The sequence below is a fragment of the Psittacula echo genome (assembly GCF_963264785.1).
Source record: "Psittacula echo genome assembly, chromosome: 12".
NCBI classification, from domain to species: domain Eukaryota; kingdom Metazoa; phylum Chordata; class Aves; order Psittaciformes; family Psittacidae; genus Psittacula; species Psittacula echo.
In genome coordinates, this window is record NC_137747.1 from 8,834,406 (window position 1) to 8,847,330 (window position 12,925).

Genomic DNA, 12,925 nt, shown 5'->3' on the forward strand with positions numbered 1-12,925 from the left:
TGGGTTTAGTCAGAGGAGGCTTTGACCCCTGTAGCTGATCACCAAGGATGCTCCTTCCTTGCATGATTCAAAGCACCAATGCAGCATCCCTGTACCAAGAGGCACATCGGGGCAGGATCCAGAGGGGTTTATCTGTCAGGAGGGGGAGATGCTCTCCTTACCCACATGCAGTGACCCAGGGGTACCTCGGTGTGGGCTCAGGTGTGGTGAGCCCGCAATGGAGACATCCTCAAGCAGATTGAGGAGCCAGCACAGACCTGGCTCCCTGCAGGTGCCCGGAGCCAGCCCCAGCACTCATCAGTGCCTGATAAATACAGTGCCTGGTGTAGGTGGCAGAGAGCTCCTGAGCACGGGCACAGCCGGAGCGGCAGCACCGGGGCACAGGGTGAGCAGCCATGGGATGAGGGCAGCAGCACCAGGAACATGGAGGAGCCCAGGGCCGGTGGCTGCTTTCTACACCGTGCTCAAGCCACTGTCGTCCTCCATGCATAAAGGCCCAGCAGACCCTGCTTGAGCAGTGCCGGCAGCATCCTTGAGAGATTCAAGACCTCGAATGGGTCTTGAGCAGGGTTTGCCCCCTGTGAAGATCCCACAACACTTCCTCGGAGGGAGAGTGGGGGGAAGCAGCATCCTCCATCCCAGTCCACGCACCCAAACCCCTTCAAACACCATGGATGCAGCCCATCATAACAGCTCTCCATTTGTCCTCAGCAGGTCTGCGTCTTTCCCCAGCAGATCCCTGTTTATCTCTGCAGTTCTGCACTTCTCCTCAGTACATGTTTTTCCTCAGTAGATCCATGTTTTCCCGTAGCAGATCCACATTTTCCTTCACCACGTCCACACTTTCCCTTAGCACATCCACATTTCACCCCGGGTTTGGCCACCACGCAGCCATGCTCTGCCTCAGCAAACCCAGCCCCATGCCCACACCAGCACTTCCCCTATGGCCGGCTGCTCCCATCTCTCAACACAGCACCTTCCCCTTCCCTCCTTGAGGTGCCAATGGTGACTTCAGCACCAACCCTGTCTCTGGCGGCTTTGACCCATCACCATCATCATCCCCAGGAGCCACCTCGGCTCCCCTCAGCCATGCTCTGGAGACCCCACCGTGCCATTTCTCCCCCACCACACCATAACCATCGCTGTGAGGTTCAGTCTCTGTTTGTGAGCGGCGCTGGCAGCATCACCACATCGGAAACCCTGTGTGGGAGGGATGCGGGCGCGCTCCCCGCACCAGCCATGCTGCCCGCTGCCGACAGCAGCACAACGCGCTCCTCCCTTCCCCAGATATGCATGAGGGGCATCCCACCGGGGCCACCGGTGCTGCCCACGGGGGTCACACCATCTACAATGAGAGTAAATGGGGCGCTCTGTTGAGCTGTGCTGTGATGCCCGGTCCCCAGACCCTGACTGGAGGCACGCACCCAGCTCCAGCTCCAGCTTGCTGCCTCTTGACCGTTAGCACAGCGCAGCACATCGGAGCATCATGCAGGACAGCAGCTACTATGGTAAACACATCCTCCTCCCGAAACATGGGGACACTGGAGGAAGGGCAGGGGGAAATAAACCCCTTTTTGTCTCATTGCACACTCAGGCGATGCCACACTTGCAGCTCTCCCATTAAAGCAGCCAAAAACACCTTCCAAAGGTATTTGATGTGAGGGTGCTGAGGCGCTGGCACAGGGTGCTCAGGGAAGCTGTGACTGCCCCATCCCTGGCAGTGTTCAAGGGGCTTGGCGCAACCTGCTCTAGTGGAAGGTGTCCCTGCCCGTGGGACAGTCAATGAGCTTTAAGGTCCTTTCCAACCCAAATCATTCCATGGTTCCATGATTTCTTGCCCATGGGATCATCTACATCCCCCTACCACAGCCGGAGGTCACCGCATCCATGCAGGACCCTGGTCTCAGCATCACCTCCAGACACAGGATGGGCTTTGTGTGACTTCCTGCGCAGCATCTGGAGCAACCCAAACCACATCAGGCCTGACGGGCAGCAGAGGCTCTTCACCACCATCCCCTCCTCACTAAAAATAGACCAGAGTGGTTAAAAAGGAGAAAAACCAAAGAAAGAGAGAACAAAATCTGCTTGACCATCAAAGACATCGCGCTCATTCCGAGATGGGAGCCGAGAGAGGACAACTTTCGGGTTGCATTTTCTCTTTCTGCAGCGGATGCTTTTGGTTTTCTTTGCAATAGATGAAACATCCCCACCAGCCCATGGAAACTGCCTGGAGCATCTCCATTGCTGGTGCCTGCCCTGTTCGTGGGCTCAGTGGGGCTGGAAAGCAAGGCAGGGCTCACCCAGGCCAGAACAAACGACTCATCTTCCTTTTGAGGCTGTTTCCTATCTGTGCAGAAAGAGGCAGAACCCGTGGGCTGAAGCCTGCACGCTCGCCCCATCACTCATCTGAGAACCCCGCCATTCACTGCAGGAGCAGGCTGCGCTGCTGCCTCCCAGCAAAGCATCCCCAACCGCTCTCTGCAAGGCACAATCCTGCCCCATCACTGCACGAAAGCTTCACTTCTGTGTGTTATAAACCAGGTTACAAGGCGGGGTTTGCATTGAGGACGCTGCTCTGCTCACGGGGGGGGCGGGTTCTGCACAAGGCGCTATCAAACCAGCAGTGGAAAATGGGCTATTCTGAAGCTGCTGCATGAGGGGTGCTTGGGCAGGATGCTCACACAGCGCGCCCGACGCTGACGTCTTCACCTGGGGCCGCTGGAAACTGCTTCACCAGCACCTGAAGCTAAACTCACACCTGAAAGCAGCCCTCGGCCAGGCTCACAGCAGCACTTGTGAACACCAAGGACACTGAAAAGGCTGCATCTGACCCCAGCAAGCACCCAAGGAAGGTTCATTTGGGACCCCCCCGGCCCCTAACCTGAACAACCGCAGCAGTGGAGAGAAAGGGCTGGGGAGGAGCTCAAGGAAGTGATGCAGAGCACAGGAGAGAGCTGGGGTCCGCTGCAGTGGCCACGGCTCGAGCTGCCAGCGTTTGGGATTTTAAGGGGGGCACTTGGGAAGCTTCCCCAGGTTTTGGGATAGTTCTCCTTGATTTGGGATGCTTCTCCCTGTTTGGGGACATTTCTCCCTGTTTTGGGACATTTCTCCCTGTTTTGGGATGCTTCTCCCTGTTTTAGGACGTTTCTCCCTGTTCTGGGACTCTTGTTCTAGGAGCCCTATGGATGTCTCAGTCATGCCCAGGGCTGTGCAGCCGCCCTGCTCTTCCCGCTGCCCTTGTGCAGGCAGAGACAAGAACCTGGTGACCAAACTGCTTGGTGCCAAAGGCCGGCCACAGCCGCAGCACCACAGCAGATCCACGCGGACACGGGGCTGGGGGTGCTGGGCCGGGCAGGGGTTCAGTTAACACAGGGTTTAGTACACGCGCGTTCAGTGGCTTTCAGCAGCCAGCCCCAGCTCCTCTCATTCCTTTCCATCCTTACCCCTTCTGTTTTATCTGCTTCATCAGCCACTAAAATCAAAGATGCTTTGAAACTCGGTGCCGCATCCCTGCCAAGCAGCACCAGCGGCTGCAGGAGCTCTTCAGGTGCTGTTTCACTTCCCAGTGCCCAGGAATCACATCAGAAAGTGGCACTATTGCATCTACTTTCCTTGCTGCTGCTTCAATATTACCTCATGGGGAATAACACCGTGTTATCAATAACTCACCAAGTGTTGGGTACAAAGCAGCAGATGCTCACACACCTCAGCTAGGAAGACAGACAGCCACATTATTTAGCTGACCATTGTTTTAGATCCATAGCATCCCAAGCTGTGCTGGGGAAGAGCATACTTAGCATGGAGCACGCATGGGTGCAGGCTGCAGACGTGGGGTTCCCCACTGGGTAGCAGCAGGTTGGTTCATGCCAAAGGCACCGGCCCTGCTGCACATCCCACTGCTGTTCACCTCTAATGGAGATAACTGGGAAAAGCATGGGTGTTAAATGCATGAAACAGAGGGAAAACCCCTGGATCCTGAGTATCCCTCCTCTGCTATTGATAAACTGAAAGAAGAAACAAAGAACATCAAGGTCCCCTCCCTTCCTTTCTCATGCAAGCAATGGCTGCGGTGACACAGGAGGGTTTGAGCAGCCTTCCCCTGAGCCGTGCTGATGGGTTCGGTACAGGACAGCTCGGTCCATGGGCAGCCCAGGCTGGGGAAACTCCTTCATCTGACCCAAAGAGGGAGGAAAACCAAAGCCCTGAAATGAGGAGCTGCAGGGCAGGGATGGGGCTGCAGGGCAGGGATGGGGCTGCAGGGCAGGGATGGGGCTGCAGGGCAGGGATGGAGCTGCAGGGCAGGGATGGGGCTGCAGGGCAGGGATGGGGCTGCAGGGCAGGGATGGGGCTGCAGGGCAGGGATGGGGCGGCAGGGCAGGGATGGGGCTGGGCTGGCAGCTTCCCTGTGCGATTCCATCCCCAGGGACCGCAGGCGAGCCCGAGCTCGGGCACAGGATGGAGATCTCCATGTGCGCCAGCAGGACCCTGAGCCTGCTGAGCCGGGAGCTGCTCTGACACCAGGACCACCGAGGTGGGTGAAGGATGTGACTCAGTGGGTCCCTGGTCGGCACTGACCACTGGTGCTGGTACTGCAGCAGCTCCCGCGCTCACTGCAGCCTTGATGGTGCAGAGGGACGAGCTCTCAGTGCTGCTGCTTTGCCCAGGGATAACAGCATTTACACACAGAGCTCGGGAAGAGCCGGATGCGGCTCCACAGCCCCTCTGCCATTGGAAAGGGTCACTTGGAAAGGGACATTGAGGAAGGCAGCAAAGCAGACCCAGGTCCTCAAGCCCTTGGACTGCCCCCATCCACAGACACCACTGCTTACCCTGCAGCCCCATTTCAGCTCAGAAAGCAGCACCTGAGGTGTTTTACCCCCTCTAAATAGCAAGGATCAGCACAGAGCAGAGTGAGGCCCTTTGGTAGCATCTGCATTTCCATGACAGGCAGTTTTCCACCTTTTCCTTTGCTCCCCTCTGCTCTACAGCCGAAACAGCTCTTTGGGCATGGTAGGAGAAAGGAAAGATCCAAATACATCAGTCCCCTCCAGATCTGCTCTCTTAAAGCCATGGGAGCTGCTCTCCACTCTGTGTTTGGTCTCCTTAGAGGGTCTGCTGGCTGAGCTGGAGCGACTTTAGGGTGGAAAGGGAGCAGACTCAGACTACAGGGAGGATGGAGCTTTGCCTCATGCTCTGGTTCATTCAGAGAAGCAGCACGTAGGAAACACACTGGGTTTGATGGGTAGGGTGGAAATGAGGGACAGGACTGCTCCATCCCCTAAGGAGCAGGGAGAGGGCACCCAGAGCAGCTTCATGCCCAGGCTGGACCCAGGCACCGGAGGATGCTCCGCACCTCCCGCATCCAGCGCATCCCTCCTCACCTCCCCAGCAGCCCTCGAGCACTTTCTCACTCACGATGGAGTTTAAAGAGCCCCCAGAGCGCAGCGCTGGGCTGGGGCTCGGTCGCTTTGGGGGTTTTGCTGCTTCCCTTCCCTTTGCCCGTCCAGTGTGTAATGGAAAGTTCACCCCAGCGCCCGCGCTGCGCAAACAGGAAGCCCGCAGAGCGCGGCAGCCTTGGGGCAGGGCCATAAAAGACGCCGCGGGGGTGGCAGGGTGCAGGAGAGGGGACACCAGGGGATGAGGAGCTGGGCTTTGCCTCCCCTCCTGGACCGCGCACTCGCAGGTAAGGCAGGGGCTGCCCTGCACCATCCTTATCTCCCTCATGAGGTTCCCAATGGTTCTATCGAGTCCTCACCCCATTCCTGCTTGGCTCCTTGCTGCATTAGGAATGCTCCTTCCATTCCTGAATTCCCAGCTAAAACGCTCTTGGAAGCCCCTCGCTTCTCTGAGGTTACTTTCCACCAGCTGAGTTGGGCAGTGCCGGCAGCAAGTACCCAAATCTGCACCAGCCATTGATGAGCTGCTCCTAAACCCCCTCGGGAATGACCCCGTGTGCTTTCCTCCCCATCAAATCCATGCGCACAAAACCTGCTCTCGGGGTTGCTTTGGTTTCTAGTGTCGGCTCCAAGGAAAGCTGCAGAGATTCCTTAGTGCGGGTAACGCACGGAGAGGTGGTGGCTGCCCCAGCCCTGGCTCTGAGCAACCCGATCCGGTTGAAGATGTCCCTGTTCATTGCAGGGGGTTGGACTGGATGAGCTTTGAGGGTCCCTTCCAACCCGAATCATTCTATGATTCTAACAGGGGGGATCAGGAGGAATCTGCTGCTGCCCCATTGATCTGCTCCATCTTTACTAAACCTTAACGTTGGAAACTCGCTCTGTTTGGCTTTTCCTTTTCTTTTTGTCTCTGCAAGACCATACAACGCTCAAACACCCCCAAAAGCCCAAGTTCCCAGGAGAGGTATTAGAGAAGCTAAAGCTGTGCTGCGGCTCTGCATCCCCTTAGTGCCTGCCTGGCTCTTCTCTCCTTTGCTCCCCAGCAAATCCATTGCAACAGCCTCCGGATGCCTGGAGGTGCATCCAGCCCAGTCCATGCGGCACACGTGGGAATGTGTCAGGATCCAAACAAAGCAAGAAACCCGGCCAGGGGCTGAAAATGGATCACGGATTCCTCCGTGCCTCTCGCTGACAGCTTTCTAACCCTGCTTGCATGGAGCTTGTCAACACCGAGCTTGGAGCATCCTCCCCTCTGGTGTGCGCTCAGTGCGCTCGTTTCAATTGAGGAGCTTTCAGCCTTCATTTTTCCACACTCACGGCAAATCAGGCTCCCAGAAACAGCAGCCCCAGATCCCCTTCCCCAGGGAAGCCGTTTTCAGCATCCCATTGCATGAAGCAGCCAAACTGGGACCCCTTCCTCGTACCTGCAGACACAGGCAGAGGATTCCTGTGTTCCTTGTTCCCAAATCCAGGGCAGCCCCTACAGGCTCTGCTGCTCGCATGGAGGGGAGGGGGATCTGCTCTTCCCTGCCTGGAGCGGTGGCCCAAGGAATGGCAGCAAGGGAAGAGCATCAGACATGAGGACAGCCTGAGGATGAGGAGGTCCTGGGGGGGGTTCCTGGGGTGCAGGCAGGCTCCCCATCAGTGATGCTTCCAGCTCTCCATAAGGGTTAGTGCAGAGTGAACCCTCAGCCTGTGCCTGAGCCCTTCTGGTTCCCTGCAGCCCCACACAGGGCTCGGCTCCCAGCCTGATCCCCATGTCCCAGTTTAACAGCGGCACTGGGATTTCAGCCCCTCCATGCTCACGGCGCTGGTCTCTGCCCCACGCAGCCGGATGCAGGGCTCTGTGCCACTGAACCCAACTGCTCCACGCGCTCCTCTCCGATCACCCATGAAGTGCAGTCAATGCCTTCCCATACAGCTCCCATCATGTGAGGACCAAGAGGCTGGAGCATTCCCAGGCATCCTTGATTTTAATAAGGAGATAAATGCACACCGGAGAGCAGTAGGGGCAGGATTTTGAGTGCCCCACGCTCCTGTGCTTACCTTCCTTTCTGCTCCCATTAAAGCGAAGGCAAAGTTTTCCTCCAGGACTAGGTGGCTGCGGATGTTAGGAGATTCATGTAGGATCCATTGGAAAAGCAGAGTCCCTGTACCTGGTAACACAGAGCCGAGCATCCAGCACCCCATGGGCTGCTGAACCCATGGACACGGCCATTGAGCCGCCACGTGGCTGCACGGCCCCAGCCCGGGGGGACACATCCCTTCTGCTGCCCCTCTCAGCACGCGCCTCGGGATGCTGAGCCCAGGAACAGCCCCGGGAGCTGCTGTGAGTGATGGGAACGACAATGAAGGGGAAAGCAGGGGTTCAGCCCTGCCAGACACCCCTTTGCCCTGCAACAGCCTTGGATCCATGCACTGCGGTGGCCCTAAGGGGAGAACAGCCTCACACCAGCATCCCTACGGGAAGGGGCTGTTCCATGCAGAGCCCAGGGATGGAGAAGAGCTGAAGTGGAAGAGCCAAGGGGCTGCTTCTCTGCTTTCTCTTCCAAATGCCTCAGAGACTGGGGGGTCCGGGTGAGCACATGGTGTGGGGTGCGGGATGTGGGGCTCGGGATGTGGGGCAGGGATGTGGGGCAGGGATATGGGGTTCGGCAGTTGCCCAAGCGAGGGGCACCTCGAGGACTGTCTAACCTGAGAATGGTGAAACACGAGGCTCAATCTCAGGTTCGTCAGCCCATGAGATGCCTTCTCCAGAGCGGGACGGGCAGTGCCGGACCCCACCAGCACCATGGCCATTCCCAACACACATGGGATGGATGGGGAGGAGCAGGGGGGATTGTACACGTGTGAACCCTGGCTTGGGATGCTGAGGCAGGGCCGTGGTGAGTGCCAAGGAGTGAAGTAGGCGGCAAATCCCACCCATTCCTTAGGAGAAGCTGCTGGAAGCTTGGAAGCTGCCACGGTCGGCGAAGCTCCGGGTGCTAAAAGCTCCTAATTGGGAACCTCTCTGACTCGCAGCAGCTTCGGAGCCAAGGCAGGACTTTGGCATCCCTAAAGCATCATTAAAGCATTGCTCCCAAGAGATGGTGACATCCTGAAGAGGGACGATAATGAGTCCCCAGGCAGCGGTGGGGCCCTTCAGTAACGTGTCAGTAATGTACGAAGGGAGCAGAGAAAGGCATGCATGCCTTTAACATCTTCCAAGTTGAGCTCCCAAAGAAAGCAGGAGCACAAGTCCCACTTGTGGGATTCTGCGTCTTCCCTACAATTAAATGCCTAATCCTAAAGTGTATGGACTGAATGGAAAATCGGCTTAAAGCATCACCAGCCCCAGCGCTGGCCATGGGGGTGAGGGATGAACCGAGCTGCTGAATGTCCGCTCCGAGCCATGAGGGTGTCGGTGCAGGAGCAGCTCTCCCTGCCCAGAGGGACAGGGTTGCTCCTCTGGAGCCCGAGTGGTACCCAAAGCCCCACGGGTGATGCTCTGGGCATCAGCCCCTCCCTGCTGCAGGCTCTGGTCCTCCTGAGTGCTCCTTCTGCAGAGCCTCACAGGGAAGAGCTTCTGCCTAAGAGCTCATCTCAATCTCCCCTCTGGCAGGTTAAAGCCATTCCCCTTGGCCTGTCCCTACAGGCCCTTGTCCCAAGCCCCTCTCCAGGTTTCCTGCAGCCCCTTTAGGCACTGGAGCTGCTCTCAGGTCTCACCCTCAGGAGCCTTCTCTTCTCCAGGCTGAGCACGGCCGCAGGTGGGGACAGGAAACTGCAGCGTTCTCGATGATTCAGTGAAGAAAAGGACCCGCAGAACGCGCCAGGCATAAAGCAAGGGGGAGGCTGATGCTTCCCCCCCCCCCCCCCCCGCCCCTTGGCTGCTGCATTGAGGGGTGCAGGTAACCCCAAACCCCTCAGCCCTGCTCAGTGACCCTCCAGGAAGCAGGAGGTGCTTTGGGGGTGGCTCCTGACCTGGAGCAGGATGTGGATGCTCTTTGCCATCCATTCAGGTTCTATTTAAGGCGGCTTGTTCGGAGCTTGGGTTTTTTCCCCCTTCTGAAGCGTTTATTCCTCATGAGGGAATCTTAATTCTAGCGGCAGTGGCACTGCTGTGCGATGCAGTGATTGCGGAGCTCCAAGTGCCCGGTGATGGGAGCTCCAGCAGGGAGGCAGGGGGAGGCAAATGGATCGCTTGGAGCCCGGGTTGCATCCAGAAGTGTGGAACAACCAGGCCAGGGAAAGGATTCTCCTTGTACTCCACAGAAGGGGAAAAACCGGGCTCCAGAGGCGTGTTTCAGCTCCCCAAGTGTTTTGTGTGGCACCAGGGGATGAATCACTCGGAGGAGCTGAGGCGCCTTTGACCCAAATTCCAAAGGAATTTGGCACCATTGGGGAAAAAACTCTCCCTGCAGAGCTCAGGGCTGACCCCGTGCACGTGTGAGCATCCCGGACCATGATGCTCCATCATCCATGATCATGATGCTCCATCCAGAGCAATGAGGGGGGATCCGTGTCCGAGCACATGGGAATACATCCCATGGGAGTGGGGGGCTTGGGCGCTGATCCTGCTGCACCCCTGTCACACATGGAGGGTCAGTCCTGCACACACAGGTACACTCATGTACACATATACACAATGGTACACACATGCACACATATACACACAGGTACACACGTGCACACACATGCTCACATGTGTACACACATGCACATACATGTACACACAGGTACACACATGTACACACACTGCACACACACCCCTGGTTACCCCCTAACTCCCAAACCCCCCCACCCCTCTGACACACACAGGAGCACCCCTCAAACCCTGTGTGCCCCCCACACCCCATAGACCCCCACACAACCCCCAACCACTCACCCCTTGCCCCCTTGTACCCTTAGACTCACCTACCCATAGACCCCTCTATCCCCCCATGCTCATTCCCATAATCCCTGTGCCCCCCCCCCCGACTCTTACCCCCATGAACCCCCATGTGCAAACCCCTAACCCTCCCCTCCATGTTCCTTTGTGGGCTTCCCCAGACTCTCCATCTTTAACTCCCACAAAGCCCCGTGCCCCCCACACTCCCCCATGTACCCATATACCCCTATATATACCCATAGACCCAGGTACCTCCATATACCCCTATATATACCCATAGACCCGTGTACCTCCATGTGCCCCCTCGTGTCCCCCCCAGTGCCGCCGTCGCTCCCCGGGTCCCCCCGCCCGTTCAGCACCGCGGACAGCGGCCGCCGCCCCGCCAATGGAGGGAGGGGGTACCGGGGGGGTGTCCGGCTATAGCGCGGTCACGTGGGTCCCACCACCGCCCCTATATAGCGCGGTGCCGGGCGGGCGGCGAGGAGCGGAGCGGAGCCGGGGGGAGCGGCGGCAGCGGTAAGCACCCCCCATTGCATCCCATTGCCCCCAATGGGCCGAGCGGGGGGCACAGCACCGGGGGTACTGACCCGGGGAGATGAAGAGGGTCCCATGTCCGGGGGTAGGGGAAGGATCCCATTCACAAGGGTCTTGGGTCCCAAATCCCGGGGGTCCCGAGTTCCGGGGGGGTCCCGTGCCCGGGAGGGGAGGGAAAACAACCCCAGGAGCAGGGGGGTCCCATCCGCGGGGAGGGGGGGTCCTGTCCCCATGGGGGTCCTGTCCAAAGGGGGGTCCGCGGGGAGGGGGGTCCCTATATCGGGGTGGGGATCTCATTCCAGGGGTCTCATCCCTAGGGTGAAGTGTTTCCCCCCCCCTCCCCCATGGTGTGAAGCCCCCCGGCTGCCCCCTGACCGCAGCGGTGGGGGGGATGTGGGGGTCCGGGTTAGGGGGGGCTCTTACAGGCGTTCCGCTCCGGAGCGGCAGCGATGCGAGTTAGGATGCTCTCAGCCGCCTCCGTCCTCGTCCTGCTCTTCCTGTCCTCGGAGACCTGCTCCCCCCTGCAGCGGCCGTGGGGCCCGGCCCCCCAACCCACCTGGGAGCCTTGGCCTGGACCCCCGCGCCCCACCGCGTCCCCCCTGCCCCATAGACTGTGCCAGCGGCGGGGGGCCGAGCCCAGCGCGAAGCCCCGCACCCCGCGGGCCCCGCAGCAGGGCGGGCGGAGGCGGGACAGCAAACCCAGCTCGCTGGACCTCACCTTCCACCTCCTGCGCGAGTTCCTGGCCATGTCCCGCGAGGAGAGGCTGGCGCAGAAGGCGCTCAGCAACAAGCTCCTGCTGCAGAGCATCGGGAAGTGAGGGGGGACCGGTCCCCGAGGAGCGGGGAGGGGGCTGATGCCGCTCATGCCGCTCAGCCGGGTCCCGTCGCTGCGCCCCGTGCGTTGATCGCGCTGTTGTGCATTAAAGTCGCCCTCGCACCTGCCCCGCTGCCCCTGTGCTCGGCGCTTCCCCTTTCCCGGGAGGGATCCTTGATGCGGAGCCCGCTGCATCCAGCCCCTTGGCAGGCGCGGGGCTTGGGAATGCTCTGACACAGAGACCGGGTACCGAGCATCCGGTCACCAACCAGAGCGGCTCGGTCCCTCCCACCGCTCACGGACACAAACTGGAGCGATCCCAGATGGGTGAGAAGTGACAGCACAAAGTGCTCTGAGCGCTGCAGCCCGCGGCTCTCCATCTGCAGCCATGGGGACATGGGACACACACAGACACACGTGTACATGCATATGGAAACCCACCATCAGCCACACAGTAAGAAGTGAGGTGGCACAAACAGCTCCCGGCACCAGGATGGGGCAGCACATGCAGTAAAAGGGGTTTGGGTCAGGTCTGGAGCTGGCACTGGTGGTTGTGTCCCAGCACAGCCCATCGGCAGCCTGTGATGGAGCAGCATCACCATGAGCCCATCACAATTACCCTGACCCCATCACCCATGAGCGATCACCATCACCCATGCAGCCACACAGCAGCATCCCACAGGGACCGGAAGGTCCCTCATCCTCCTCATCCTCCCCCCAGGGCTGCACTAAGCAGCAGCTCCAGTGCTGAAATACCCCAAAGAGCAGCGCTGGGGCTCTCAGCCCCAGTTTGGTCTCTGCAGCTTGGTGGCTGCACAGGACAAAGCTGCTCCTTGCGATGCTGTGAGCGCTTGTGGGCTGGTTGTTGGTGGGAAGCTGCATCCTCGCTGTGAGGAAGGTGAGGTCAGTGTGGGAGCTGTGGAGCTGCACAGAGAGGGAGCAATGCTTTGTTAAAGCAGAGGCAATGGCCCCAGCCCGAGCAGCTCGGGAGCACCTTTAACCCTCACTGGGAAGATGGGGCTGGATGGGGGGGTGCTGAGACTGGCTCAGCTGAGACCCCTGGACACGGTCAGGAGGAAGAGGATGAAGAAGAGGAGGAGAAGGGGACTCAGTGACTCAGGGACATGGATGTGGGACAAGTGAGTGTTGGGGTCCATCCATGGGGGCCAAAGGGGACATTTCCCTCTGGGCCCCCCCAGCTTCTACAAATGGGCTCAATCCAAGCCCCAGGCTGGGACCAGCACCATGAGACCTGGCCGGGGCCTCTCTTCCTCCAGTGCTGCTGTGAGTGACCCCAAGAGCCACCACTCACCA

At 59.1% G+C, this 12,925-nt stretch overlaps 1 protein-coding gene across 1 annotated transcript; it reads left to right on the forward strand.

Annotated features, from left to right (window-relative positions):
• Positions 1–11,246: 11,246 nt before the first annotated feature.
• On the forward strand, positions 11,247–11,615 carry LOC308226441 (corticoliberin-like; the record flags this gene model as incomplete). Its single annotated transcript, XM_080628141.1, has 1 exon — positions 11,247–11,615. One exon carries the CDS (start codon positions 11,247–11,249, stop codon positions 11,613–11,615), a length of 369 nt encoding a protein of 122 aa, XP_080484267.1.
• Between the last annotated feature and the right edge of the window lie 1,310 nt (positions 11,616–12,925).